The sequence below is a fragment of the Balaenoptera physalus genome (genome assembly GCF_965194825.1).
Source record: "Balaenoptera physalus genome assembly, chromosome: 3".
Taxonomy (NCBI): Eukaryota; Metazoa; Chordata; class Mammalia; order Artiodactyla; family Balaenopteridae; genus Balaenoptera; species Balaenoptera physalus.
In genome coordinates this window covers 115957622-115985315 of record NC_138890.1, presented here as the reverse complement: position 1 = coordinate 115985315, position 27694 = coordinate 115957622, and the positions used below count along the sequence as shown (strand labels likewise).

General features: G+C 34.0%; 1 protein-coding gene across 1 annotated transcript in view; it reads right to left on the bottom strand.

Moving 5' to 3' along the window:
- Nucleotides 1-27694, bottom strand: part of AP3B1 (adaptor related protein complex 3 subunit beta 1) — a 271201-nt gene that overhangs the window by 64789 nt on the left and 178718 nt on the right. The window contains exons 21-22 of the mRNA XM_082457114.1: nucleotides 19305-19377; nucleotides 11425-11531 (exon numbers count right to left, since the gene is read on the bottom strand). Coding sequence (XP_082313240.1) covers nucleotides 11425-11531; nucleotides 19305-19377 — 180 coding nt within the window. The remainder of the gene's footprint in view (nucleotides 1-11424; nucleotides 11532-19304; nucleotides 19378-27694) is intronic.

The following is a 27694-nucleotide window of genomic DNA, read 5'->3' as shown; positions in this document are numbered from 1 at the left end:
TAAGGATCACAACTACTTTTTAGATATGTGCTTGATAGGAATAATCATCTCAGTGATGTAATAAACTAACAGATTAACAATACAGTCCTTTAAACTGACATCAGTGGGAATGGATTCTACAATATAATAATGAAGCTGGAAAACAGTAAAGATTAATCTCATTCATTTAATACACTTTTGATGAGCATCTATTATGTATCAAGCACTGGGAACAGAAAGGCCAATAAAAAGGCCCTGTCCTATCTTCCAGGGACCCAGAGTCAAAGTTTTATTAGCTTAATATATTTCTAATATAAAAGATAAGGCACCTTTCCCCTGCGCTAACGCTGATGTTTACTAAAGTCACTTGCCGTCTCCCACTTTATTCCCCATAGACTTCTAAAGAGCTAGAACTGAGGGACCTTAGAAACAATCTATTACAGTCTTCTAATTTCACAGATGACAATCTGAACAGAACTCAAATTTTGATGTACTAGCTTAAATTTACAAGATAACTTTGGCAGGGCACATGTTCAGTGAAGCATGAATGCCAAAATCTTCAGAAATAAATGAGTTTCCGAAATTATGTATTTTTAAAAACTTACTCTGAAAACTTTCAAGTGTACACGAAAGCACAGAGAATAATATAAAGAAAAACTAGGTGCTCATCACTAAGTTTCAAAAAGTTATCAACATTTGTCCAATCCTGTTCAATCTAATCTTTTGCTCTACTTTTGAATTACTTAAAGGAAACTCGAGATATGATCTAATTTCATCAGTAAATAGTTTGGTTTGTATATCTAACAGATAAAGACATGTCAAGAAAACTTACAATACTATTACCATACCTAAAAGAAAAAAAATTCCCCCAATTTAATGTAAAATACAGTATTCATATTTCCTTGACTGTCAATATATATATATGTCTTTTCAGAGTTGTTTTGCTTCAATCAGGATTCAGACAATACACACATTACATTTGGTTGGTATGTCTCTTAACCTAAATTATGCATGTTAAAGAAGAACTTACTGAAATTTTTTTTTTTTTTTTTTTTTTTTTTAGCAGAAGTGTATAGTAGATCTGCAGTAATAATTTAGCATTTGGGGGAGATATTTATATATTCAGTAATGTGGAACAGCTGCAAATGTAGAGAAATAACCCTTTATTGATAGGCCTATAAAAGCTGTCTGTAATTACATTCCTGAATGATTTGAATAACAGTGTGTCTGATATATTTTAAGATAAGTGGCTTTTACTTTTCTTTGATATTAGGGTCATATACTGTACTTATCTATATTTGTACTCCATGTTCTCCTCTCTCTGGTAATAAATTAATATCTTAGTGTTAGTTTGGCATGTGCCCTAAAGATAAATTCATTTTCTTTTCCTTTGCAGAGAAACAAAGTTTTTCTAAGTACTACAATAATATTTTTCATGTTTAGGCCAGGTTCCTCATGTGAAAAGGTTAAATACTAATAAATAATACTTAATAGAATGGAAAATCAATTTTCCATACCATGCCTTGTGCTATGTTCAGAAAATTTTTGGCAAGCTTTTCAAAGAGGAACAGAGGTAACAGAAGTTAACTTGACTGATGTATGAATAAATAATAATTAATACATGATTGGCCAATGCATATTTTAATCTAAGATATCTTAAAGCTTAAAAGCAGTATTTTTCACTGCAAATATCACAATTCAACACAAGCAACAAAATTTGCAACATGGCAGTTGATAGTAACACAACGTTCAATCAACTTCAAATGTGGAAAATAAAATTGCCAGAAAAGATTAAATCCTCTTTAAACAAATGATATTTTAAAACCTCTTATTTCCTACTGTAGTAATATAATTATAATAAATGAAAGCTAAAAACCATAATCTTAGGGAAGAATTCTCAAGTGAACTGCCTCAGCTCTGAAGAGGGAACCCACAGCAAGGGACAGGAACTATTCACCATAAAGTACAAGGAAGAGAAAAAGAAAGGCCCAGGCCTTCTCTACCAATACCTCTTTAATCCTTCCAGTTCTTACAAATTTATACACATATTTTCTTTTTTTTGACGGTGACCTTTCTTTTTTTGCCATAATAATTACTAGTTAATTAATAACTACAATTATCATCTGATGCAGCGGATTTTTCATTGTGGAGAATTCATTTCTTAGACTGGCATATATTTGCTTAAGCCAAATAAAAAATATTTTTACAATAAAAAGCCTGCAATTAAAAATGAATAACAACATCTTTTTAAAAAGTAGCTCCTTTTAATAATCTAGGAAAGGGAGAGATGATAATGGTTTGTTACTAACTATGAGACCTCTGAAGTAGCACAGAAATAAAAAGATGAAGCAGTAGTATGGCATACCTTAAAGATTAATTTAAAAATTAAAGCAACTCATACCCAGAAGAGAACTGAATAAAAGAATAAGATGGGACATGGCTGGGCGATGGAAGCACAAAATACTGTCAAACTTTAATTAAAAAATGTTTTCAATTTAAGCAGACCCAGGCCAGTGACTTTTCATTATTTTTACCACAGTTCCATGACTACTGACATTTTCATCAGAACAAATAAAGGATTTTTCCCAAATTTAAAATGATAAAATTATTTTTAATTTTAACTTATAATTTCTTCCTCCTCTAAAGTCAAGGAAATTTGATCTTAGCTGGACTTGTCTCTTAGCCTGAGGCTTAAATATACCTTAAGTTTTTAAAGTGTAAAAAAATATATATTTTAAAAAATATAGTTCTTCTACCATATTAGAAAACAATCTTTATCACAGACATTATCATTTGTTTCGGGAATGAGACTACATAGTCATGAAATGTCTGGTACATGACTTAGTAAAACACTTGTATTCAACAAAAACTCTCTCAAAGCAATCTGTCCTTGTAGACAAACTAGAAGAAAGCTGGCACTCTGGCAGAAGACAAGCAGACTGGAAAACAAAACTAAAATGCCCTAGCCTAGATCAATTTTAAAAAAGAGAAAGACCGACCTAAAAGTCCACTTCGGAGAAATGGAAATCAAATTCGATTACAACTGTCCATCACTATGATGTGCAATTATCCTAATAATTCCAAATGCTGGTAAGTTTCAAACTGAGAAAATCAGGTTCTATATCATGAATTATGGTTTGTTTTTTCTTCATACTGTTTTAAAACTGACAAAGTAACCTCTGTGCCAAAAGCAGGTCTGATAGGTACTCTTGATTTTCCAATTAACTTCCTATAATACAAACTGGGTCAGGATCTCATTCCTAATCATGGATAGTTGTAACTTCAGTAGTTGCCAATCTTTATCAATAGCAAAAGTTATAAGCCTACTTTCCAGCTATTTTTCTATATTCCTTAGAGAAGAAGCTTCATAGAACTAATCAGATGGTGAAATTGGCTTGTGTATAAAAAAATGCCTCTACCTTGCCTCACTCTGCCTGCCTAAGGGCATTACATATGGGTTTCTTTCTTCTTACCTTCAACCTGTAAATCCTTGAAGGGGTTGGGGGGCCTTAGTTAAGTGGCTTTTTGGTCTTACTGACAAACAGCGTCATCTTTTCGCTGGTCACAGGAAAACTCCATGCTGGCTGCCCATAATAACATGCACAGACCTCAGTTTAATGCTGCTGTTGCTACTGTCTTTACTGTGACACTGTGAGGCTTTATTTCTTCGTTAAGTGATGAAGTGATGCCCCACAGTGCCAATTCAAGGAAAGCAGAAGGTGAACAGCATGTACTCAAAATTATCCTTTTACTTCTTGTTAGAGGAAAAGTAGTTCAGATGTCTAAATTCTAAACTGTGTTCAATGTCAAAAGTTAACTCCTGCTAGATCTTAAGCTACTATTGTATAGAGGGACTGTGGAGTTTAGCCAATATAAAATAATAGTGTTTATGTACAGAGTCAGAGAAATAATGACAACTTGTATCTATAGAAATACCCAAAAGGCAAAACTATGTTACAAAATGAAAGTACTTAGTATACCGTAGTTACACACTTTTGAGTCAATTTTTCTTTTTTCTTTTGTTCTTACTCAACTGGAAACTCCCTGAGGGCAGGAACCTAGCCCATCTTGTACACAACTATATCTTTGGCACCTCCTCATATTCTGGCCTGAATAAATACTTGTTGAATGAATAAAACACGTAATTGGCATATGTGTAGTAAGGAATCTGGTCTCACTTAAAGAGAGATCTGGACTTTGTTCTAGCTCTTGAGAAGTAACCTCTAAAGCCTTGGAATCTCCTGAGTAATGGGAGTGCCTTTATTATTCATGGTGGGCCCCTAGGGGACCATACTTGATACTTTATGCCAACAGTGATTCCTAGTGGGCCCCTAGATAGCTTTGCTAAGCAGATAACTCAAGATGGAAGCTGGCCACACCAGAAAGACCCACCGTATGATTAGAGCACTGGGGCTCTGGGCCCCTGATATCAGCCTGACCTGGAGGGGAGGGTGGGAGAGTGAGTTCAACCATGAGGCAACAATTCAGTCAACAGTGCCTATTTAGTAAAGCCTCAATAAAAACTCTAAGCTTGGTGAGCTTCCCTGGTTGGCAGTACTCCTGTATATACAACCAACTTTGATGCGAGGAGGGTAACCCCGAAGCTTTGAGTTTGAAACCCAGCCAGAATCTCCTCCATCCCTCTCTTCCTTTGGTTGATTCTAATTTGTGCCCTACTGCGATAATAAAACTGTAATCCTACGTATAGTGCTTTCCTGAGTTCTGTGATTGATCTAGTGAATTATACTTGAGGGTGGTTTTAGGAAACCCTTAAACTTGCAGTTGGCCTCAGTAGTCTTGGACAGATTTACCAGTCTGGAGGACTCTGCCCTAATATCAAGTTTGGCTACCTCCAAGCAGCATAGTGTATTAAATTGGAGTTTCCTTTTTGCAACTCTTGGTGTCTCTTTCATGGACTGTTCTTGGAATTACTTGCTACTCCTCAATATATTACCACTGTACTCTATACAGACTGCTTTTCTTAATGAACCTTCCTGCAGCCTCCTAAGTTAAATTCCACTTAGAGACTGTGATCCATGAGGATCAAATTGGTTATATTATGGCAGCTAAGTCAGCGCTTCCTCACTAATGCACCACAGACGGGTTAGAGGTATGCTGTGCTACCGCCTCTGCCATTAACCTCAGAAAAGTCAGGTGGCACCTGTGGTGACTGCAGCTCCTGGGGTGGGTGCCTTCCATCTCCTGCAGCATCCCTGTTTACCCCAGAGCACACTACAAGTATTACCACTTTTCTATATGTACCAAGACATGAAAAAGAAATCATTACTATAATTTTCTCATGACAGTATGTCACCAACATACTTTCCCAGCATCAGACTTGGTTATTCCAACCTATATGTGCTATACTTTAGTCACATTAAACAACTGTTTCTCCAATACTCCAACATTTCTAATAACAGAGGTGAACAATTTATTCTTATTTCACATTTACTCTTATATGCAAATTTTCTCCCTCCCCTTCTTTTCTCATCCTCTCCAGAAGCCTAATATTCTGAGGATTGCTATTTCTGAGTTCCTGGGGTTTGATATGTAACAATTTAGAAACTCTTAGCCTAACAATAATCTAGTAAAAAAAAATTCACTAGTAATTCACTAAAACTTCAGTTTGTTCACTGAAACACTATAGCAAGAACTAAAATGTTTATTTTTGGCCATCTCTAGGTCAATTGCCAATTAGTCTCATGGAAGACTGAAATAAATACTGTGTTTAAACTTCACCTGTATCATACAGTTTGAAAAAATAAGGTCTTTCATTACAATGATTATAATATTTACTAGAAATTATGCTTTAAAAATCTCTGTGTTCTGAATATACAATTCAAAGGGTAAAAACGAATAGTGAAATTTTTCATTTGAAAAATATTTAGTGTGAAAAAGGAACTGTTTTTTGGATTTCACTGTAAATATTTTGGTAATTTCAAAAAATAAAACCTACCCATATTGTACCAAACACATAAAGAAAATAAACTTAATAACTCACTGAAATAAATAAAAATCATCTATGAAACAGAAGTCATAATATAAGCTGAAAAACGTTTCATCTATTTATTTTCACGAATGTTCAAATCATCCCAGCATAACTAATTTCACTGCTTCAAAATTCCATAGATTCACAGAATATTAGAGTTAAAAGGAAACATGGAGATCTACCTTGCCATCATTTTAGAGTTGAGAAAACCAAATGACTTGCTCAATATAATTAGTAGTATTGATTCAGAAAGACAGACATTAAACATTAGATGTCAAGAAAAAGGAATCTTATTCATATACATGCTTACCCTGTCTATTAAAAAATGGCTGCTTTTTGGATAATATATATATTACACCTTGACTAGAGAAACTCTGGAAAATATTGAAAAATATAAAGAAGAATATAAATCATCCATAATCTCATCACTCAGAAAACCTCTGTTAATAGTATAACACATTTCCTTCTATTCTTTCATTTTCCTTACATTTTAAAAACACAGTGTGAGTATACAATTTTATAAAATTGAGATAAAATAAATGATATTTTGGATTCTGTTTCGCCACTTAATTTTATACCACATTTCCCCACCTCATCCAAAGATTTAATAAAAACATCTTAAAGATTATACAACATTCTTTAATTTGACTCTGCCATACTTGATGTAACCATCATTCTCCTATCACTAGACACTGTGGTTACAAACAACCATGCACATAAATCTTTGTATTTCTAATTATTTCCTTAGAAGAAAAATCTAAACGTGAGATTACTGGGTCAAACAGTATGTATATTTTGATGACTCTATATATAGATGGCCAAATTGCCATCCAGAATGACGTCCTAATTTAGACTGTCATCAGTGGAGCAGTGTATATAATGCCTGTTTCATTGCATCCCTCACCAACAATGGACAACGGTTTTTATAATTTTTGCCAACGTCACAGGCAAACTGGTTCTTTAAATTTGCATTTGTTCATCACCACTACTGAATATTTTCATGTACGTCTTATCTATAATTCCTCTTTTACGAGTGTTGTATCTTTTATCCACTGAAAAAAATGTCTTATTGAAGTATAATATACATACAGAAAAATAAACATATCTTAAGGGCAAAGCTCAAAGATTTTTTTCATAAACTAAATATACCCATGTACCAGCATCTAGATCAAAATCAGAACATTATCAGCACCCCAGAAGCTCCTCTGTGCTCCTTTTCAACCATTAACTCTCCTGAAGGTCATCACTATTCTGACATCTAATACCGTAACTTAATTTTGCCTGTTTTGTATTTCTGCTTATTTTTACAGTAATAACTTTACTTTAAAAAGTTAATTAGTATTTACTTTAAAACACTTAAACATTATAGAAAAGTACAAAAAAGAAAGCAACAAATCATCCAAAAATCCTATCACCGAAAATACTGTTAACCATGGTTAACATCTCTGTAAGTATGGATGAATAGACAGATGCACAGAGAAACAAATTATCCTGTAGAATGGGATTATAATCTTACTTTAATTGAATTGAAGAAAAGCTAAAATAAATCTAAAAAAAAAAACCTACAAAACTTCAGATAAATGTTCTCTGAGAACATACAAACTATTAAGAGATTTGAGACTCATTAAAAAACAAAAACAAAAGCTGTTTCAATTTTGCGTATTACTGATTAATTTCCTACTATGAAAAATGAAATGATTAACATGCATCCTTTCCTCTCCTCAGCTATACTAGTAGTTTCGATTCCTTATACTATTTTAATTTTATCATTTACCGTTAAGTCTGTGACCATATTTCCCATTGATATTGACTCTCTTATTTTGACTCATCCTTTAACTGGTAAAGCAGTATCCCCAACTCCCTTTTTTTCTTTAAAGAAGGACTGACAGTTATTTTCCTGTTTGAGAATATCTATGTGTACCCTTTACAGAGAAAAATAACACAATTTTCTTGAGTCATACTTTCTTTCCTTTTCAAAGCTGTAACAATAATGTAATAAAAAATAATATCAGGAAATACTTAGTGTTTAACATGTATCAGGTACTGTTATAAGCATTTCATATATGTTGACTCATTTAACGCTAAAAACAATTCTGTGAGATAGGTAGCATTATTATTTTTATTTTACAGATGAAAAAATCCGAGGCACCAAGAGGTAAAATGGCCCACCCAAGGTCTCTCATTTTGTAAAGTGGCAGAGCTCTGATTTGAAAGCAGGCTGTCTGGCTCAAGGGCCTGTGCTTTTAACTGCTACATTACAGTGCTTTGAATGTTTGCAGTTGACACATGACTGGGGGAAGGGACGGTAAAGGATGCTACCAGCTTTAATGGGTGAAAGCCAGGGATGCCAGATGCTCTGCAATGAACAGCGCAGATTCATCCAATAAAAATTATACCACGTTCCTCACAACTTTCAAATGTCTTGTTGGACATTCATGAGGTGAAAACCTGTTCACCTGGTCCTAGAACACTTTTCATACCAGAACAAAGTAGTTTTCTTGGGGGGTGGGGTGGGTCATTGCAAGGTTTTAATGTACTCAATTTTCCAGGAATAACTACCAGAAAAACTGTTTGATGTTTTGGAAAATTATGTTATACCACGACCCATGGTAGTTGAGTTGCTAATACAATAATACACCTCTATCAATTTGCATTTATAGCCGCCAGCGTCATTTAACTACTTCACTACATTTATAATGTAGTCATGGTCAAGCATTTTATATATCAATGTACTATGTATTATAAATTACTTTTATTTCTTCTTTCTATTGAATTAGGGCAACATGTTGATTTTTAAATTATGGATGTACTCATCTTTGGATCCTACATTTCATTTTAGGATCCAAAAGACCCCTGTATTTGTTGAGGTCCCATACCATTATTGGGGGTTTTAATTTTTGAGGACTTCTATTTCCTCTGATGTCTTTAGTCTACTTCTTTCTAAATTTGTACACATAATGAGAAAATGTACAATTTGTCTGATTCGTCTTTTTAAAGTACCATTTTGAGAGCTGGAGGTGAGATCAGGAGTCATGACATTCTGCACCAGAATATTCAATTTATCTCTACAGGTTCTACTTTTCAAAGTTCCACTTTTTTCTTTGTTTAAAGTTCTGTTTCCTTATTTGACTGTTGCTGGTGAATTTCTGGTTGCCATTCCTATTACTACTACTTGTTTGATCATTTTGTTAGCTTTTGGGGATGAATGTTATGATTCTCTTCACTTGGCAGTTCTTTTTTAATAAATTTATTTATTTATATTTATTTATTTATTTTTGGCTGTGTTGGGTCTTCGTTGCTGTGCGCAGGCTTTCTCTAGTTGTGGCGAGCAGGGGCTACTCTTTGTTGCGGTGCGCGGGCTTCTCATTGCGGTGGCTTGTCTTGTTGCAGAGCACGGGCTCTAGGCGCAGAGGCTTCAGTAGTTGTGGCACGTGGGCTCTAGAGCGCAGGCTCAGTAGTTGTGGCACATGGGCTTCGTTGCTCCATGGCATGTGGGATCTTCCCGGACCAGGGCTCGAACCCATGTCGCCTGCATTGGCAGGTGGATTTTTAACCACTGTGCCACCAGGGAAGTCTCTGGCAGTTCTTTTTTTGCATACTCTTTGGATAGAGTGCTTTTCTTTTCCTTTGAAGAGACCATCCCAATAAATGTTTTCTTTAGGATAAAAAGGTGAATCCTTCAATTACTCTGTGATGAATGAAAACTTACTACAAGCTTTTCTAATCTCAACTGTATTCTTCTTATAGCTAATAAACTATAAGAGTCTACTCAGGGTCCATTATCACATATCATATCACTTCCAAAAATATTAGCTAATAGTTACTGAGTGATGACAACGTGCCAGTCACTGTTTTAAGAGCTTCACATTTATTATCTCATTAATCTCTCAAGAATCCTGTGAGGTAGATATTATATTCATAGGAAACTGAGGTGCAGAAAAGTTACTTACCAATTTGCCCAAGGTCACAAAGCTAGTAAGTGGCAAAGCAGGGATCTGCATCCTGGTCATCTGATATCAAACCCAAGTTATTCAGACCTTATTGTCTCCCAGGTTTTTAGGGGCCTCCTTTCCCCTCAAAGACTAACTACGCTTCACTATAGATTTTTTGATTACCACTTTCTCTTTACAGCCTACTACAAATGCTCAATAAATATTTATTATTTAAGTAAATGAAAGACTTAACTGCTTTTCCCCCATCTCTTCCAATGTGTCTTTTCCTTTTAGCAACAAGGACAAACTAAAATCCCAAATACTGTTCATACTCATTTCTGAGCAGTCAAGAGATAATCACGTTCTACAATTGAAAAACATTATAATCTTAAGAGTTTTTGCCTATACTTTCTAACTGAGCTGACCAAAGCTGAACAGAAATGCATGTAGCTCTTTTGAGTATTTCGTTGCACAGCCCTGATATCACATTTGCTTTGAAGGGGGAATTTTTTGTAACACTGCGCAAGAATTAGGTACTTTTCTTTCTTACCTCTGGCAGAAGCAGCTCTATGCTCCCGGGCAGCTCAGATCACCAATCATGTACCCTGCAATGCCCTACCAGCCCTGGGAACCACTGATACACCAGATCTATTCAAGCTACCTGTGTGCCCATCAGAACTTACTGTTCTATCTCTTAGTTTGTCAGATTTCCAACATCAAATTAATAGGAGGTCAAGCATATCGACAGATTACGCATCTTAGGCAACATGCTTGATTTAGAGTGAAAGGTTAGTGGATATATCATGCTAACACAAAAAAGATTATTGCAGTTTCAGATACTACGACAGGCTGATGGTTTGGGCATTATTTTGAGACAGGCAAGCCTCTTGCCTCATTCCAAGTCATACCCCATAAATAACATTAAATAATTTTTTTAGGGACACCAAGGCATGTAAATAAATGTATGAAGATAATGTAAAGAGAAATACAATATTGAATTTTTAAATGAAAACAGTCAGGTATTTTTAGTAGCCTATGATAAAAGAACAGTGTTGTAGGAATAGAATGATTATGGGAATGAAAGTCTGTTAATGTAGACAACAATTTTTATGGCAGAATCTATGTATATAAACTAATTCAATGTGGCAAAGAACCCTTGTATGTTAGAGATATATAACAGTACCAGAGAAAAATGTACACACGATAAGTAAATGTGGATAATAAGGAGAAGTAAATTGAGATGATAATGGTTTGGACAGAGCAAATTAAAGGATGTATGTATAACTGATTCACTTTGCTGTACACCTGAAACTAACACAACATTTAAATCAACTATACTCTAATAAAATTTTTTTTAAAAAGATTAAAAAAAGTTCACAAAATTAAAAGGTCAGATTTGAAACAGACTTGTTAGAGGAAGAACTGTTTGAGACTAAGAATCTACTTCAATTATTTGCATTTTAATAAAAAAGATGCAATGGCATCACTTGAAAACTGAGCTAATGTATTTTGAAAATTACTTACACTGATGACTGATGAAGAAGCTGACAAGTTTAAACCTTCAAGATCAGCTATCAAGCTTGGAGAAAGAGCTGGGGTGGGAAGTGCAACTGTAGTGGACGCTGGGTTAACTATAAGAAAAGGCTCAAATTAGCAAATGTGCATGAAAATTTAATTCATATTACTAAAAGCAACATTTTTATTTTGCTAGTAAATTTAATTAAATTACTTTGATTAATAAATCTATGACAATTCTATTTAACATCTTGATTTAGGCAAGTTATTATCAAGTCATGGCAGTTAGTCTTAGCTTTCAAAACATAATGGCAAATCCTATAACAAAATAAGAATATAAATATCTTGAGTAATAGTTTTTGAAAATTTTTATCACCTAACATTATCACTAACATTAATCACCCAGTAACTTCACTAAAAGAGGAAGGTAAAAAAACATTTTTTCAGACTAATGTAAAAATAACAAGCTTTCAAGAGAGTTCTCCAGTTGAGTTATAAGTCTTAAAAGGGTGCTTATTAAATCCTTTCTCTATTTTATTCTCCACTGTAATAATTATAAGGGGCCCAAACTACCTAATCCCTTCTAATTATACTTTGTCAGCAAAAGCTATGTGCTATATAGAAATGTTTGATTCTAAAAAAAATTTGAAAATCTTTTGTAAATGCAAATCTGATCATGTTATTCTCTTGCTTAAGACTCTTCAAAGGCTCACAATTGCCTACAAGATAAAAGTCCAACTCCTTAATTAAATGCGCAAGGTCCTCTATGATCTAGCTCAGCACTGTCCAATAGAACTTTCTGTGACGATGGAAATGTTCTGTGGCTGTATGTCCAACATGATGGCCACTAGCACATATACCGAACGTGCTCTTGAAATGTGGTTAGTATGACCAAAGAACTGCATTTAAAATTTTAATTAATTTAAATAGCTACATGTGGCCAGTGGCCACCATACTGGGCAGGTCTAGCCAATTTCATCAGCCACTCCTATGTTCTAGTTCTACCAAATAAGAGTTCCCAAGATCTTGTTTCATGTCTTTGAACCCTGTACATCGTACGTAGAAGGTACGTCTTTGCCTTGCTCACCTTGCAACCTCTACCCAGTAAGATACCACTTAGAGGGAAACCACAGCCTGACTCACTTAAACACAGCTTATATGTGCCTCATTTGTTCCACAGATATACTTGGACACACTTCTATAACCATACTTCTCTTGTAATACAAATTTGTGTCTTTACATATTTTCATTTCTACTGGTCTGTGTGAGCAGACTTTGACACATTAACTTTTAGTGCTTAGTAATTGCTCAACTGTTTGTTGAATGAAATAAAATTCAAATGTGGAAAAAGTTTTAGCTTCCAACAAGTTCTCAGGCTAAAACAATACTATAAAGGAAGTAACGTTTACTTCACATGACATCACTTTTCAAAGCATGTTTTTCTCACTTTAGTCTCACAATATCTTGTAAGCTAGGCAGAACAGATGTTAATTCATAAAGTTAGCAATAAATATTTCTTGAACAAGAGAGCAAGGGAGAGACAAAGAAGTTCAAGATACAGTCCTTGTCTTCAAGTGACTTAAAACCTAATTGAGAAAAAAAGATACTCATGCTTGAAGAAAAAAAAAATACAGTCCATAAGTGATACTGCCAAAAGAAGAAAAATTTCAAAGGAAATCTTAAATAAAATCTCAACATACACAATAAAAAAAGCAGAGTGGAGATTGGGTGGAGGAGGGAGTGGAGCCGTTGGTTGCTCCCTTGCACTCCTAAAGGAGTGTGCCCTTAGTGTGAAGCATTGCTACAAATGCCCAGGTCTCCTTAGACACATGTTGAAAACCACTAACAATTAGCAAGTGCCATAGGGAATCGGAAAAAAAAAAAAAGAATCAATGGGGATAGGGTGGTAAGAGAAGGCTTGGTGAGTAGGAGGGAATGAAACCCAGTTTTTAAGTAAGGGTAGAATTCAAATAAGAGGAAAGGAAGAAGCTGGTTACTTACTGAAGCTGGTTAGTTACTGAATGAGATCATGTAAACAAAGGCTGAGAGGTGGTAAACTGTAAAGCTAAGGGGGTTGGATTTATCCTATACACCAAGGAGAACTATTAAAAATCTACCAAGAAGAGGAATGATATGACATATGGTACTGCAGGATGATTAGTCAGAGGCCAGTGTAAGAGACAGGCTAAAGAACTGGAAAGAGCACTCGGGCCGGCAGTGAGGAGGAATTTACAATAGTTTAGGCATGATGTGACAAGGACTGAAGTAAGATAATGGCAGTGAGCAGGCAGAAAGGGTATTTATATAAAGACATTGTAAACTGAGGCACAGGGAGATTAAGACTTGCAAGATCATAAAACAAGTGAATGGTAGAACCACTATAGGACTAGAGATTGGTTCTTCTAATTGAATCAAAATGTGTTGCCTTTCCATGCAACATGTAACTTTTCTGGTGGGTTCTAAGTGCATGTTTGTTCATTTGTTTGTCTATCCATCCATCCAAAATATTAGATGATCATATAAGGAATAAAAATTGAGTAAGAAATAGCCTCTGATTTCAACTCTAGTTTGGCTAAAGACATAGAGAAGAAAAGGACAAGAAAAGAAAAATTCACACCAAAGGTAAGCTTGACTCTTAAAAAAAAAAAAAAAGATAAGCTTTTAGTATCATTTCAGAAGGCAGAGGCTCTGGCATTAAACAAATGATTACACATCTGTTAACAGGTCTGGCAAGATGAAAGTTGGCACTGAAGGTTTATCCTAAATTGGATTCTGCAGCCAGTTGACTGTGGCAACTTAACGTGTAAGAAACAAAATGACTCTATGTAGTTTTTTTTTTTTAATAACATGGCATACAAATTAAAATTAGATAACATTTCCACCTATCAAATTGGCAAAGGCAATTTTTAAATACAAAATCTAGACTGGTAAGGATAAAAGGAATCTGGCACTCTCATATTACTACTGTGTAAGTTGGTACCAACTTTGTGGAAGGCGATTTTAGACAGCAGAATTCTTCAAAGCCTTTTTCCCAGCAATTCTACTCCTGGGAATTTATCTTAAGGATAGAGTCATGGAGATAATGCAATAATACACTTATGAAGATGTGTGTTGCTCACTGATTATGACAGTAAAAATGGAAACAATAGTAGTTAATTAAACAATAGTTTAATTTCCAAAACAGTAAACTTGTTAAATAGGATTTATTACAACAACATAAAGGATAACCATGCAGTCATTAAAAATGAAGTTGTTAAAGAATATTTATGGCAAGGAAAGGAATGTGTACAATAAAAAGAGAAAGAAGCAAATAATGAAACAGTACCTCAGTACAATCCAATCTGGAGGGAAAGGGATTTGCCCATGAAAAGAATCTGAGCTGATTTGTCAGAATGGTAACCCATTTTCTTTTCTTTTTAAAACTTTCTACAAAACACTTTCTTTACTAAAGTATATTTAATAAAGTAATTATACAATTGTTCTTCTGATCAAAGTTATGCTTTAAAATCTCAGTAAAACTTTTAATATATAATGGTTATATATATAACCATTTTAATATATAATGGTTATATATATTGCATATATATATATAACCATTATAATGGTTATATATATATATATATATAATATATATAACCATTATAATATATAATGGTTTAATATGAAGTTATTTAACTTTTTAAATGTAATTTGCTGCTGTGGTGTCATCATCATCTCCATCATAGCTAACTCTTATATCAATATAATGTTCATCATGTGCCAAGCACAGTTTTAAGTACTTTTACATTTATCAACTCATTTAATCCTCTTAATATTCTTAATAAGTATTACTATTATCCCAATTTTATAGATAAAGCAACTAAAGCACAGAGAGATTAAGTAACTTGCCCAAAGTCACACAGCTAGTAAATAATAGAAACGGTATTCAAACTCAATCTAGCTCCACTGTCCTCTTAGCCACTCCACTCTACTGCCTCTACTACAGTTTATTCAACAGTATGACATCACAGATCATAAGACTTATTTGTGGCATGATTATTGTTGGCTGATAAAATTTTAAAAAGACTTCAGTTAGTTGTACTAATAGTGTAATTACATAGGTTTATATTTCCTATAAAAGGATGCCAGAATATGATGGCTGCTTTATCCAACTGAGACCAACCACATGGTATGAGGTACTAAAAGATATTTTAATTTTCAGAAATATAAACTATGTCTGGAAAAAATAAAGTGTATTTCTGTCACTAAGTCTATCTACTGTTAGGCCATATATTCTCCTACTATAAATATTTTCTAATGTATTATCAACTGACACCATGAAACAGAGTCATATAATTTCGAAATCTAAAGGAACTGTAGAAACTTTTCAGCCATTCTTTTTTCATTTTACAAATGAATAAAATGAGACAAATTAACTCACTTAACTGATTAAAGGCCAGGCCAGGACTAACGCCTGTACTTCTGATAACACCCCCTCAACAGATGCAGCAAGGAAATATCAAGTTACTTATTTAAAATCACAGAACTGTTTTATAGTAGAGCCAATTTATTGCCAGGGCTGCTAACTATACTGCCTCCTTAGAGAGAGAGGATGATTATTTCAGGTAGTAGCAAGCTCTTTCCCTCCTCCATGTCTTTTTTCTCCTCACTCTCTTCTCTTGCCTCCAACTGCCTGACTAATTCTTACTTATACTCAGCTCCACCGTTACATCCTGCTACAGCTAGGTGGGTTAGGTACCCCAATACCTAACAGCATTCTGTGCATATCTCTTTCTCATTTCATTTATAATGTGGTAATCTAAGGGCTGACTTATCTGTTTCTCCCATGATACCTGGAGAGTTCCGAGGGGAGGGACAATGTTACGTCCATTTAGAATCTCTAGTATATAGCAGATTACCTAGATCATAGCAAGTGCTCAATAAACGTTTTCTGAATGAAGACATAGATAAATTGAGGACTTGCAGTTCTCCTGGTATGCAGTGTGTACTGAACAAAACAACTCTGTGGATTACGATTAGATAAAATGTAAGAAGTGTGTCTGCCTTTCCTTCAAAATTAATCTAATTCTCACAGCAGAGAACTCAAGCCGCTGGAGAGTGACTTTTTAGTTTTGGTCAACAAACTGCTTGCCATGGACGATGGAGAACTATTGTAGGCTAATAAGTAGCACATAACAAAGTCAGTGTTTTAGGAACCATCATCAACAATGCTTCTCTCCCACAACACTCCACTTATTTTTATCTTTAAGCTTCTTCCAGAAGGCCTTTTAGCTTGTTAATTGGTTTTTGTCTCTTTCCTCATATTTTAACCATACTTTGCACCTCTATTATCTCTCTTACATAATAGCTACTAGCTCAGGTATCTATGTCTGACTAGATTCTAGTCTCTGGAAGAGTATGACTAAATTCTATTCATCTGTTCTAGCACCTAGCAAAGTACCTTGCACTTATCAGACAATCCACAAACATTTGCTAAATTGACCAAAAAAAAAAAAAAGTTTCAAGTGTCATTTCTGACAAATGCAAGATTATAAAAGATTTTAAAATAAATAGTTCTCAGGTATTAAAATCAAACAGAAATATACCATGAGTTGAGTTAAATATAAGTTAGGATGAAATTTCCCTTAAAATTAAAATGAAAATCTTACATTTAAATTCTTAAAACTTAATATTTAAGAAAACTTTGTTTCTATATATTAAAAAAAAAAGCTTTAAAAAGAATCAAATAATAAAAATTGTATAATTTTACAATTTTCTCTTTTTTCCTTAGCTGTCAGGAAATCCAGAGTCAAATTCAAGGAGAAAAGGAACTGGTGCACTCTAGTACCTTGTAACCTTTCCTCTTAATTCCATTTTAAATATGCCTGACTGTTGTTATTTTACAATTTAAAACTTAAACTTCACAAATAAATGTAAAATATTCATTGTCACAGAAAGATACAAAGTAGAAGTATTTTTCTCTCCTCTGTCCCTGATTTAGTCTTATATCCCAAAGAGGCCAGAGCTAACACTGTTAAGTGTTTCTTCTGTAGACTTCCAGAAATATATGATGTACAATCATATTTGTGTTTGTGTGCAGGATACAGTTCCTCTTTTCCTCCTTTTTTACATAAGTGGAGTCATACTCTACATGTGTCTTATTTTTAACTTATAATGTTTCATATATATAATAACATAACTAGCATATAAAGATTTGTCTCACTTTTCTTAATGGTTGTATTAGACTACTGGTAGACATTTCGTTTATTTTCAGGATGCTGCTGTAAAAATAATGCTGCAATGAAATTTCTATACATACCTTTGCATATTTTATTAATTCAACAAATATTTACTGGGTACCCACTATCTGCCAGGTGTTGTCCTAGGTACTAGGAATAACAGTGAGCAAGACAGACAATAAACAAGTAATACAAATAATTAAGATAATTTCATATAGTGAAAAATGCCATGAAGACAATCAAGAGTGACTCGTGAAGTGTGTAAGAGAAGGTGACTTTTGAGCTGAGATTTGAAAGATAAGAAGCAGCTTGCCATCAGAAGATCTGGAAGAAGTGTTCTTAGCAGGGGAAACAGCAGAACAAAGGCCCTTGGCAGGAATGAGCCTGGCATACTTCAGAAATGCAGAGGAACTGTATGGATAAGAGGTAGGCAGGAGTCAGATCACCCAAGGTCTTAGAAACCTAGGAATATGGACTTTAAGTGTAAAATTAAGCCATTAAGTTAAAGAGTCTAAAACAAGGATGGAACATCTGATTTTGCTAGTTTATCTATAGGATAAATTCCTAGAAAAGAAATGCTAGGTCAAAAAGTGTGTGGAATTTAAGTTTTGATAGATATTGCTCAAATGACTTCAAAAAACTGCACTTATTTATATGCCTATGAAAAACAAATGTAGGGTGCCTGCTTCTCCAAACCCTAACAATACTGGATGTTACTTTAAAAATCTTAGCCAAGAGGTGAGAAATGATGTAAATTTTAACATCTTTGCCAACAGGTATAAAATTATTCAAATTTGGCTCCAATTTTATCTTTAATTTCTCTGTTAAGTATTTCTCAGTATTATATATTTTAATTTCTCTACAGTAGGAATTTGCCATGACTATTGGAAATAGGCCAGGTAAACAATATAAATAGAACAGCTCTATGACAGAGTAAGACATAAATACATAACTCACCTCTAGCATAGGAAAACTATATTGCAAAATGACAGTAGTTTAATATGCAGAAATCTCATGTGTTGTTACTCTTCCTCTAATGCAAAATCTACCTACCAACTATCTCTTTCTCACAATGCAGGAGAATTTAAAGGGAGCTGCATATACATCTTTGCATACTGGGTGGGCATATCTGTAGGATTCTAAGTTCTTAGAAGTAAATTTGCTGGGACAAGGATATTTTGCAGTTAAAATATTGATACGTATAAATTACACTGTATTCCAAAAGGTTTGTACTCGTCTCTGTTCCCACCCTAAGTGTGGCAAGTAGAAGACAGTGGTGTCCTTTACATTTCCAATTACGTTCCTAATTCTCTACCTCCTTAAGTTAGATGTCTTGATCTCCATAATCAACATTTAAAAATGTAGAAGTTGTGAGATACAGATAATTACTCGCTAAAGCAAGTATAAATTACTAAAGCAAAAAATCTTAAAATGAATTTGGTGCACTTTTATTTGACCAATTATATTTATTCAGGTGATACAAAACTGATATACTGAATGATGGAAAAAAATACTAATAGAAATAACTTTTAAAATTTTCTTGCCTAATCACATCTATAAGTCTTTCATAATAGTTGTTGATTATTTTGAGACATGTAAATGAAAGATATTATAAAAATGAAAAATACTATTAGTAAGCACAGAAGAAAAAATTTAAATTTCAATACTTACAATCATCTAGATCTAGAAGTGAAACATCTTTGGTAAGAGGATTTCTATCTTGCTTTGTTTTGTTTTCTTTCTCCTACAAAATAATAAATATTTCATTTATTGCATGTTCTAGTTAAAAAATCTATGAAGTAGTTTTTAACATTTCAAAACAAACATTTTTTCCTTTGCTTAGTCTTCCAAGAAAAAAAAAAAAAATCAAAATAAGCTTCTATATGGTTATGTGAAATGTTTTTTTTTGAATCAAAATTTTTATTTTAGTCGGCACGTGGTATTTCTTCTCCACCATGCAAACTGTTCTTTTAAAATATTTTTTATTTAGAGATTATAAAAGACCTTCAGAAGAAAATTTAAAAGTAAATTTTATAATCTGACAACTTTTTGCTAACATAAAAATCTAATGTGGAAGACCCAACACAGCCATAAATAAATAAATAAATTAAAAAAAAATCTAATGTGGCTCTTTGGTAGAAAATGTACAAACATTCTCGAAAATAATTTTTAAACAAGTTGATTTAAGAAAAAGAAATGCTTGAACAATACATGCTTAGCTCTGAAATTGTCAATGGGCTTGTGATAGATTAGCCTTTCTGAGATGTAGCTTGTGACAGGCATTGTACTAGGTACTTTATATTTCAACACTGGGTTGCATCAGACTTCTTTTGCCAAAGGTATTCGTTAAAATCTATAAATGATATTTTCAGGCTCTTGCTCTTTAGGGTTGAAAAGAATTCATTTACTTTCTTTTCTGTTTTCCTTTGGGGAGACTAAGAATTCAACCATTTCTGCACATAATTAGGGCTTCCTCCACCACAAATTTGCTTATTCAGTCTACTATATTTTTGAAATGTGGATACCCATGGACTAGATCCCTAAGCCTGAGGTATTCACAGTTCGGTTAGAGATTCAGAAAAGATGCGTAACCTTAAAAAAAAAAAAGAAAAGAAAAAAGAAAAAATAAGGCACAGTACTGGGTAGCATTATAAACAATTAAAGACCAACAAGGATTAAGGTATTAAATAGATGTATCTGGGTCACCGTTACTTACCTTTATAATGTGTACTTTTTTTTACATTAAACCTCTCAAATTGAAGGCCAAAACTTTTTTGCCAAAACATTTTTGTTCACTTATTCAATCATTCATTCATTCAATACATGTGTATAGAATTTTTAACAGATTCTGTGCTAAGCAATGGAAGTAACACAGCCAAGACAGACAGTCTAGTCACTGCCTTCAGATAACTTGTAATCTACCAAAGGAGTTTATATCTTATTGTTAATGTAAATTATTACAAATATTTTTGAAGTATTCCTCTAACTACAGAAAGGTATCACTAAAGCAAAATGTACTTTACCATCATTTAAAGTCTACACGGTTTAGAGCTCTTACAACAGTGTATATACATGAACAAAAGCAATACATCAAATAATACGTCAGGTAACATTTTAAAATGATTTTAAGTCCTGCTTCTTTTTTCCCTTATGCCAATATAAAGAAAAATTATTTTCAAGGATCATACAATAATACATATTACTAAAAACAACAGCATTGATTTTCTTCTTCAAAATATTTATTTCTGCCACTGAAAACTCCAAAGCATCTAGGTGGGTTTTAATCTTCATTCGTTATTTAAAAACAAAACAAATAATGTTTGCCCCTCTCTCCATACCTGAAATAAATAACAATTTCTAGGATTGGAAAAAAAAATGTTAGTTTTGAAGCTGAAATGTAAAAGTTGCAAGTAACAGAAACAGGTTCAGAATGAATATGCCATCTCAACAAGAATAACATTCCTGTGAAGAAAGAACATATAAGAAAAAGCTTATCACCATGTGACTTATCAAAATGCTGTGCTGAGCACAATGGGTGTAGCTTCCTATAAGCTACAATGGTGCATGACTGTCTTTATGGAAATGTAACCACCCCACCTGAAAAATAAGAAACCTATCAAATCAAGACAAAGTTAAAGCTGGAGGCAAGTCTATATACCTTATTTTCTACTTCACAGCCAGGAGTATGTAACAATATCTATTAAACACACATCAGGTCACATACAACACAGAACAGAGCTGCATGTGAAATTGGCATAATCTCTTATTAGAAGTCTAAAACAAAAAGAAAAAAGGCTCTCAAAAGGACAGAATTTCATTGACTTTCTGAGTAAAGCAAATAACCAGCGACTGAAATACAACATTAGCAATAGATAATGGTCATTTCTACCGAATTGAAAAAGCCTTGCATTCCAAACCAGGGCTATAAAAAGCCTCGTGATGTGTTTGGCATTCCTCTCTTATATTTCATTTTTCATTTAAAAAAATCCACAGTAAGTTCAAAACATGTTCATACTTAAAGGATCTACCTATAAAAATAAAAATCTGAATTCTAAACAAAGAAGTTAAGAGCCCTATTCCATCAAACATTTCTCCATTTGCAATTCATCTTGGTAATAGAGACAGAACCTGGGTAAATGCATATAGGACTTGAGGCAGGAGATTTTTCTTGCTCAATGCATAATTCATGTGCTCCGCCTGCAAAGTGTGTAAAATGAGAATTTCACACCGCAGCATGAGCCATGGAGCTGCAGAGAAAAGGCAGATGAAATCATATTTTACTGTGTGAATTTTATTTCTTACCCTCCCAATATTTATACAAAACCATCATTGACAAACCAAACACACTGACAGATCACCCACTGTTTCCATTGTATTAGTACTTGAGAAGAGATCAGGCAGAAAGATAGACAATTTGTTTCTGTATATTTTTTTAAATAGAGGATTAGGTTTTTAACAGCTGAGTGACTGTATTAGACTTTTATAAGGACAACAGTAACTGATCTTAAAATCTCACTACAAAAATACCTAGTTATCAATTCATCATCCTCAAATCTCCATTTGTTTCAATGGTATTCGATTATACACCTCAACACATCAACATTTCCAAAATGAAATACAAAGTCACAGGGTTAAGAAACTGATTTCTATTTAACATATTTCATTTTAAATCATAAATAAAAGATCCTGGAAATACTTATTAAGCTCCAAATAACACAAACAAAAAATGTAATAATTTACCTTGTAAAGATTTTTAAAAATCTATTACGCATGTTCATCTTCATGCTGATTGGAAAAAAAAAAAAAAGCAAGCAGAAAAGATCTGACACAAAAAGCATCAAAAATGCTTCCTAAGAGGAAACCATTATAAAGCGGTTTGAAATTTAAAACTATAAAACAGGATAAATGGTACGTATAGATTGTCAAACCCACACTATGCTTTGAAACCAACAAAAATTCAAGGCTTATTTCTAGCCTCACAGGGCAAGGTATTTGCATGAAATATTTTCAGTTAGAATTAACAACCAAAGACAATTTAATGACTCTCTTGCCTTCAAGTCATCTAACACATCTGATTTTACAAATCTGAGGCTCACACTTACACTGTGCTTTAAAATAAAAGTACACTGCCAGCAAATTGAGACTTCTATATAAGTTAAAAAGAAGTCTAAACTGTTAAACAAATCTTCCCTATTAGATTATACCTACTTCAATAAGAAAGCTTGCTTAATGGCATTCACTTTGCTTTAAAGATCTCAATTGAAGTGAAATGATATTTCTGTTCTGAAGAAATTAAAATATGAACTAAATTGGAAAAGACATAAATCGAAAGAGGCAAGCCTTTGAATTGTCAGAGTAAAAACCAATATTCTACAATCTTCACAGAAGTTATGTAATTGCAACAATCATAAATACTTGGAAAAACACAAGTAAAACTTGTTCCCTACTTCTCAAGTAGGGCAGAAAACTAATCAGATTAGAAAATAGTTCCTTTCACTCTTAGCCACAATCTATCCAAACCACATCCCATATTTACTTTATACCCAAGAATTTTTCACATGGTAGATCTTTTATTGAGGCGTATCTTAATATTTACTGACATCTGTACACTAGTCACAAGACCTGTGACCACTCCGTGGAGCACGTAAAAGATTTAATTAGCTTCTTTGCACATCTTAAAAAGGGACTAGCAAAGTTTTGTGAGATCCCTATAATGTGTGATAAAAACCACTGACAAGAGCATCTCAAACACTGCTAGGTATATATAGACAGTACTATTTTTCCCAAAGCTAGTACACATATTAATCTTTGATTCAAATATGGAAATACTCTTAATGCTATTAGGTGCAAGTATATTAAATATATTTATTTTTCCATTGATAGATTATCATGCTTTATACACAGTTTATGTAATTAAAATGCTGTTAACATTTATAAGGAAAATATATAAAATTATTCACAATAAATTACAATTATGACTTAAAATTTTTATTTTTTTAATCACGGCTTACTAAATCTTCAGCAGTTGGTGCATAGACACTGAAGATATAATCAGAACTACTCTATCACAGTTAAGGTGTGAAGAGTGGGACTAACAAGGTGATGGTGGAAATAACTATAGTCAGTGGGAGCACTCTAACTTACTGGCTGGTAATAAAAACACTGAAGCCTAGGTTCAATAAAGAAAAAAAGACCCTGGCAACTTAAAAAAAATATTTTAAATAAAAATTTTACCATCTGTTCAACACATAATTTTAACTACAAGCAGGATATAACTTAATTGTATCAGTAAAACACAGGATAAAGTGATATAAATCTCTTCCTGATTTAATGTAGCCTGTATTACTAATTCTTTTCTCTACTCTTCTGTGTAAAAAAAAAAAAAAAAAAAGTTTCCTAAACACCGTGTGAAGTATGTGAAGTACTGAAAACACGGACCTTTTAAAACTAATTTTGTTACAGGTATCGTTTAGGGCAAAATAATTAGTTCATAAAAAGGATTAGACTCACATTAAAATATTTATTAAATTTGGTTCAGAAAAGAACATCTACAAAGAAAAATATGCTTGCCCATCAAAATAACTTTAACTGAAGAGAAAGATAATTTTCTTTGGTCATTACTGACAATATCTGACTTCAAACGAGGACATCTCCCAATCAATAACAGAAACAAACAAACATGACACCAGAATGTATGACGGCAGTTTCGTGTCTTATGGATATGCTAGGGTATGGTGCTGAATGACAGACACTTTCGGAACATAAACAATTCAACAGTTGTTCTCACCCTCTTGACTGTCCCTACACCATTCACATGAGTAATACCCTCTAGTTAGTAATATCCTTCATTCCATGCAGTCATTCTCAACTAGAAGTGGAGGGACTACCCTTGATATAAGGCCACTTTCTCCTCAGCTTATATTTTCTGTAATAAGAGAAATGATGTAAAAGGAAGAACAAAGACACAGAAACAGAAAAGCATATAGCATAAGAACCACAAATAGTCCACTGGGATTGGAACACAAAGAAGGTTAAGACTGGAAAGGTGGGTTTGGACATGCTAGCCTGAGGAGTTTACTGAACTCAAATAACAATGAGGCATCATTATAGGTAACTTTGACCTTAATCTGTAGATTAATTAATTAATTAATTAATTAATCTGCAGCTGTAGAGAAGGACTGGGGTTGGGGGAGTGTCTGAGGATGACAAAAGGCAATGGTCTATGGGCAAGGTAATGAAGAGGTGATCTACAATGGTGGTGGTAGGAGAAGAAACAGATATCAAAAATAATACACAGGATCTCTAAGACTTGGCAACCGTGTACACATGTAGGATGAGGGAGGGGTCAAGGACAATTATGGGTCTACAAATCTGGGAGAACAGAAAGCATGCTGGTACCAAATGACAGATCATGTCTTTGGGCTATATTAGGTTTGGGAAACCAGCATTTCCTAAGAGGTCTAAGAATTTGGTTTGAATTTGGGAAGAAAAGTTACAGTTGTAGGGATTTAGCTAGAGATGTTACCATGGAAGTAATTCAGATAAATGTTTTAGCTGAGGCTACAAGAGTTAGTGAGGGACTTCCCTCGTGGCACAGTGGTTAAGAATCCACCTGCCAATGCAGGGGACACGGGTTCGAGCCCTGGTCCAGGAAGATCCCACATGCCACAGAGCAACTAAGCCCATGCGCCACAACTACTGAGCCTATGCTCTAGAGCCCGTGAGCCACAACTGCTGAAGCCCACACACCTAGAGCCTGTGGTCCGCAACAAGAGAAACCACCGCAATGAGAAGCCCGCGCACTGCAACGAAGAGTAGCCCCCGCTCGCCGCAACTAGAGAAAGCCCGCGCACGGCAACAAAGACCCAATGCAGCCAAAAATAAATTAATTAATTAAAAAAAAAAAAAGAGTTAATGAGTCTTACAACAGTAAATTGTAGAGGAAAAAAAGGACTAAATTAATTCATGTCAATTAATATTTTCGAAAAAAATGTGTACTAATAAGCACTAACTTCGGGGCAATGTTCACACTTGGGTGTCAGAAGGAGGTAAAAAGTGAGGCAACCAAAAGATTAAAGGGTCAGAAAAGTCAGAAGAAAAAGTATGCAGAGAATTTCAAGTAGTATGGGAATAGTCATATAAAAAGACAGAGAAGGATAAACTAAGAGAAGGTCACTGGGTTTGGAGAAAGATCATGGCTGACTTTTTCAGAGAACAATATCTGTAGGAAGTGATAGGAATAGACACCAATTTAAAAGGGACTAAGAAATAATTGGGTTAAAAAGTAGTGGCTGGAGAATATCTAGATTATTCTTCTGAACTCTCACTTTCACACATTCTGTCTTTCTCTTCCACTCCCTTCTCCTCTCTTTAGGTGCTAGGAAAGCCTTGAGTGCTTTGGTTGGTGGAGGAGAAATTAATGAAAAAAGAGAATGAAGGCACAATGGACGCAGACGATTATCCACAAAACAAGGCCAAAAGGAAATAGGACTTATTCTCGGCTATGTGGATAGGGATAGCTTACTCAAAGCTCCATTCAAAGAAAAAGGAGGAGGGTAAATCGAGATTGTGTGTCAGAGAGCACAGAGGTAGGATATGCTTACAGTGACTATCAGCTCAGTCTTCTGCAAAAAGTAGATGGGGTCACAGGCTGCAGGTAAGGGGTCACACCTGAACGTTAATTCCTAACTTGAATGGTATAAAAAGAATTGGAAAATGCAGGAGACATAAGAGTTACAAAAAATTTTCGGTTCCTTTTAGCACTGGTGTTCTGTAACTCTAATACTGTTGGTCTCTCAGGGAATTAACGTTCAAGTTAAAAGATGTTAACACTGCTGTTTTATATTTATGCAGGGCTTTACGTTGATCTTTCACATTTGATTTTTTGTAATAGCACTTGAAAAAAGCAGAGTAGGTATTAGCATTTCTACTTTATACATGAGGAAACTGAAGCATAAAGATATTATCTTCCAACAAGGAGAACATTATACCTATCTCATAGGACCACCATAAAATGAACTGTTTTTAAAGCCATATATTCAAGATATCCTCAAAGTCCCATTTTCATGCTCCAAAATACATTGTCCAAGTGAAAGAAAAGGAAGAGAGAGAGTAAAAGTATAGATTTAGTTGGGCTGCAGATTTAAGGCAGATGAGTTTTCAGCTCTAACATACTGTCATGCTAAATTAAGGTAAAGCACCCACCATCTGCCTTCATTACTCATAATTTAGAGCAGAAGCCACAACACTTGGTGCAAAGAGGACTTTCCTACAATTACAGAGTTGCCCATTATTAGAAAACTGGTACACTTGTAATTGCATGGTACACTTCAAATCACTCAGAAAGAAACAGAAAGAAAAAAATAGTTATGGTGGCTCCAAGGTGGAGAATATAAATTAAAACAAACAAGCTTATCTGCCTGTTACTGACAGGAAAGGCATTATAATATAGAGAAAATGAACTATATAAGCAAAACACATAGACATAAAACTATCAACAATGTGAGTAAAACCTGAATTTCTCAAGAGTCTTGGCTCACTGCATTACTTTGAAATTTTATACTGCTGTTCTACAGTAAAATATTTTCAACTATTAAGAGATTTAATCTGATCATTGAACACACCAAAGAAGAAATAAATTGAATCTCCGAGCTGGGGTACCTCTGTGGCATTCTAATGGGGTCCCCTAAAGCCCAACACTATATAGGCACTAAAGTCTACAATTTTTCAACTTCTACAAAACTTCATAAGAACAACTCACTTTAATTCCACCCACTTCCCATTATTTAATTTCTTGTTTGGTCATTTTAAAAAACACAGATTTCTTATTCTGGGTTGTATTTTCAATTTCTAAAGCGCCTCTATTTTATTTATTTAATTAATTTTTTAATAAGTGGTTTTTAAAAAATTTAATTAATTAATTAATTAATTTTTGGCTGCCTTGGGTCCTCGTTGCTGCACGCGGGCTTTCTCTAGTTGTGGCGAGCAGGGGCTACTCTTCCTTGCGGTGCGCGGGCTTCTCATTGCGGTGGCTTCTCTTGTTGCAGACCATGGGCTCTAGG